The sequence below is a fragment of the Pteropus vampyrus genome, unplaced genomic scaffold, assembly GCF_000151845.1.
Source record: "Pteropus vampyrus isolate Shadow unplaced genomic scaffold, Pvam_2.0 Scaffold355, whole genome shotgun sequence".
NCBI lineage: Eukaryota > Metazoa > Chordata > Mammalia > Chiroptera > Pteropodidae > Pteropus > Pteropus vampyrus.
Window position 1 is genome coordinate 497163 of NW_011889136.1, and position 3062 is coordinate 500224.

General features: G+C 63.6%; 1 protein-coding gene across 1 annotated transcript in view; it reads right to left on the bottom strand.

Annotated features, from left to right (window-relative positions):
- The window catches only part of MPHOSPH10 (M-phase phosphoprotein 10), a 24910-nt gene that overhangs the window by 363 nt on the left and 21485 nt on the right, over positions 1–3062 (bottom strand). The window contains exons 8-9 of the mRNA XM_011379122.2: positions 1076–1183; positions 5–84 (exon numbers count right to left, since the gene is read on the bottom strand). Coding sequence (XP_011377424.2) covers positions 5–84; positions 1076–1183 — 188 coding nt within the window. The remainder of the gene's footprint in view (positions 1–4; positions 85–1075; positions 1184–3062) is intronic.

Consider the following 3062-nt stretch of genomic DNA (forward strand, 5'->3'; position numbering starts at 1 on the left):
GTGCTTCCTCTTCCTCCTCTCTCGCTTCCTGTCTGTGGCCGTTTTCTCAGCGCTGCCTTTCACGTCTCCGGCTTTATTCTTCTCCTGTTAAGACACAGCCACCAGCGCATCGGTCAGCCCGACCCGCCAGAGAACCCGGACGGAGTGAGGCCACGGGACGTGGCCGGGGCAGCGCGTCCGTGGCCGACAGTGACCCTAACCCGCACCGGCACCTCGGCTCCGACCTCAAAGGCGCGGACGGAGCAGACGCCGAGTGATGCTCTGGGGCCCACAGCACTTCACGGGGCGGCCGGGAGGCCGGGCTGGCAAGCCGCCCCCATCCCCCCACCCTGCCAGAGCGAGCCCCCCACAGCGCCCGGGCGCCGGCCCGGGCTTTAGGCCATGCGTGAGGCTGAGCCTGAGCTGGGGCCACGGGGCTGACGCAGGGTTCCCAGGGATGGACGGGGTCCACCCAGTGAGGATCGACTTCCTCTCTTCTCAGATGCCAGCCGAGCTGCCAGGGCTGTCACCCGAGCTGCCAGGGCTGTCACCCGAGCTGCCAGGGCTGTCACCCGTGGGGGTGGGGTGGGCGTGGCTCAGCAAGAGAGAAGGGACAAGGAGCCGGGAAGGCCCGGGCAGAAGCCGCAGTGACTGAGCGTGAGCGCCCGCCTTTGCTCGGAGGGCCTGCGGCATGAGGCGCGTGCGGCACCCCCAGGACCCGGGCTCCGTGCCCCGGTCCCCGCTCCGTCATGTTACCTGGGTGCAGTGTGGGGGGACATGCGGGAGAAAGGGCACTAGCATGCGAACTACACGTGCAGAGCGTTTAAGCCTCACAGCCACACCTAGCGCTGCTGGTGTTCATTCCGGATCATGGCGACGTCCTGACCCTGGACACTTACCAACGGCCTTCACCATAATTCATGAAAATACTCGAGTAGAGAAGGCTGGCGCCTGAATGTTACGTGACGCTATCAGTCCGATTATACTTAGAGGTACAATAAAAACTACGAACTCAAGGAAAACTCCATTAAGCGGGGACCCGGCTGTGCACAGCGACACGCAGACAGACACGTGGCGTCCCCACACGGCCCCTCACCTTGACCTCCTCTGGGGCCAGGAGCGCTGCGTCACTCGCACTCACTGGGGCCACCTCCTCCATGGTCATGGCCGGCAGGTTTGACACAACTTTAATATCTGGAACAGGCTGGAAGAGACGGCACATTCAACAGGAAGCCAGAAGCAGTCCCGACGTCAAACATCTGAACTGGGAACGACTAAAGTATAATTTCTAAAATGCTTCATGGAGGTTCTTGCAGCGTGAGGTATGTGGCCTGGAACAAGCAACCTGGCGACCGCGTGGTCCCCGAGTCTTCTCGGGCCCTGCCTGTCTCCACGCCACCCTGGGAGCACTCGCTTCTCCAAGGTCCGACACAGACACCCGTCCCTTCATCCGCTGAACTATGGGCCCCTGCCACGTGCGCACACTCTCCACCTCAAATGTATCTTCTCCCCATGACTAAAGACGGTTCCCGTCGTGGAAGTGACACCTCGATGGAGCACGAACAGAAGCAGGTGACGAAAGCTCACTGTCTGTTAGGGAAGACGCAGTACCCAGTCACAGGGACAGAAGGCGTCTTGGAGATCACCTGCCAGACGGGACGTGGAGCCCCGTGCCCGAGTTTCAGCTGGGCCGGGCACAGGGCACACCCAGGCTTCTGACCTCCAGACCCGTCCGGCTCATCCCGTCCCAACACGACAGACGCCGAGGGGCAAGGGGGACGGCACGGGCACGGCTGGTGGCTCCACAGACGGCGGTGAGCAGGACAAGAAGCTGGGCTGAGCCAAGCCGCGGGGAGCCGGGCGGGCGGGGGCCCGGGGAGCCGCCTGTGGTGCAGAGCGCGGCCCAGAGGTAGGTCCCCGAGCCTGCCGTCCCCTGAGCCCTGCCCCCTCATCTGCACAACCGGTCACAGCCGCCTCCGTGTTCCGTGGGTTAAAAGACTTAACGTCTTAATTGGTGCCCGTAGCGGGCGCTGATGGCATCGAGATGCTGCTGACGCAGATCGGCCCTTCTCAGGGGACCGATGGGTGATGGTCGTGGGCCGAGTTCGTCCTCACAGGGGCACCTAGCAGAGGTCCCAGCCAGGGGCTCTGTCCACCCGCAGAGAAGCTGTGGCCCCGGGGCTCAGAGACAGCTGCGCCTCTGCGGCGTTCACAGTGGCCGAGATACAGAAGCAAACTGTGTTCCCACTGGCGGGTGACTGGAAATGTGACATGCATGCACACATGCAAACGCACATGCGTGCATACACACGCACACACGCGAACGCACATGCGTGCATACACACACACACGCACGAACGCACATGCGTGCACACACGCACACACACACACACAACGGGATACCGTTCGGCCCTGAGAAAGCAGAGAACGCTGCGCTCTGTGACAGCGCGGAAGCCCGTGGGGCTCCAGCAGGCAGGACACGTCGGGGAAAGGCAGACGCACAGAAGCTCCGAGTCAGAGTCAAGGTCACGCCGGCGCTGTCTGCGCCCGGGGCGCCAACGTACCGGTCTGGGCGTGAAGTGGAAGTTGGAGAGGGCGTCCAGCTTCAGGAAGAGGGAATCCATCATCTTCTGAATTTCCACGTGCTCCGGGTTTTCCTCTTCGACCGTTTTTTGCTTAGGACGAAAGTTCGGCATCATCAGACTGTGCGGCTTCACACACATCCCAGGACAAAGCACCCGGCCAGGCCAGCGGGGCGGCCCGCCCTCCCTCTTCACGGCTCCTGCCCCAGGGGGACATCCGGGGCAGAATCAACGTGGGGACTCCGCGATGACGATGGCGCCGGCCCCGCCCGAAGCATCAGCACGCAGTGCACTCTGGGTGCTGTGGCGGCCGCCACCGCCCACATCCAGAACCTGCACCTCAATTCCCTGCTGCCAGGAGCCAGCTGTTCCCACCAGGGGGCCTCACTCCACAAGGGAGATGGCGAGAGCCGGTGAGGCTGAAATCCGGGGCCCCTGCGTGTCGCCGGTGGGCCACAGCGGAGGTGTCCCGCAGGGCCTCGAGGAGCCAGGGCCACCAGA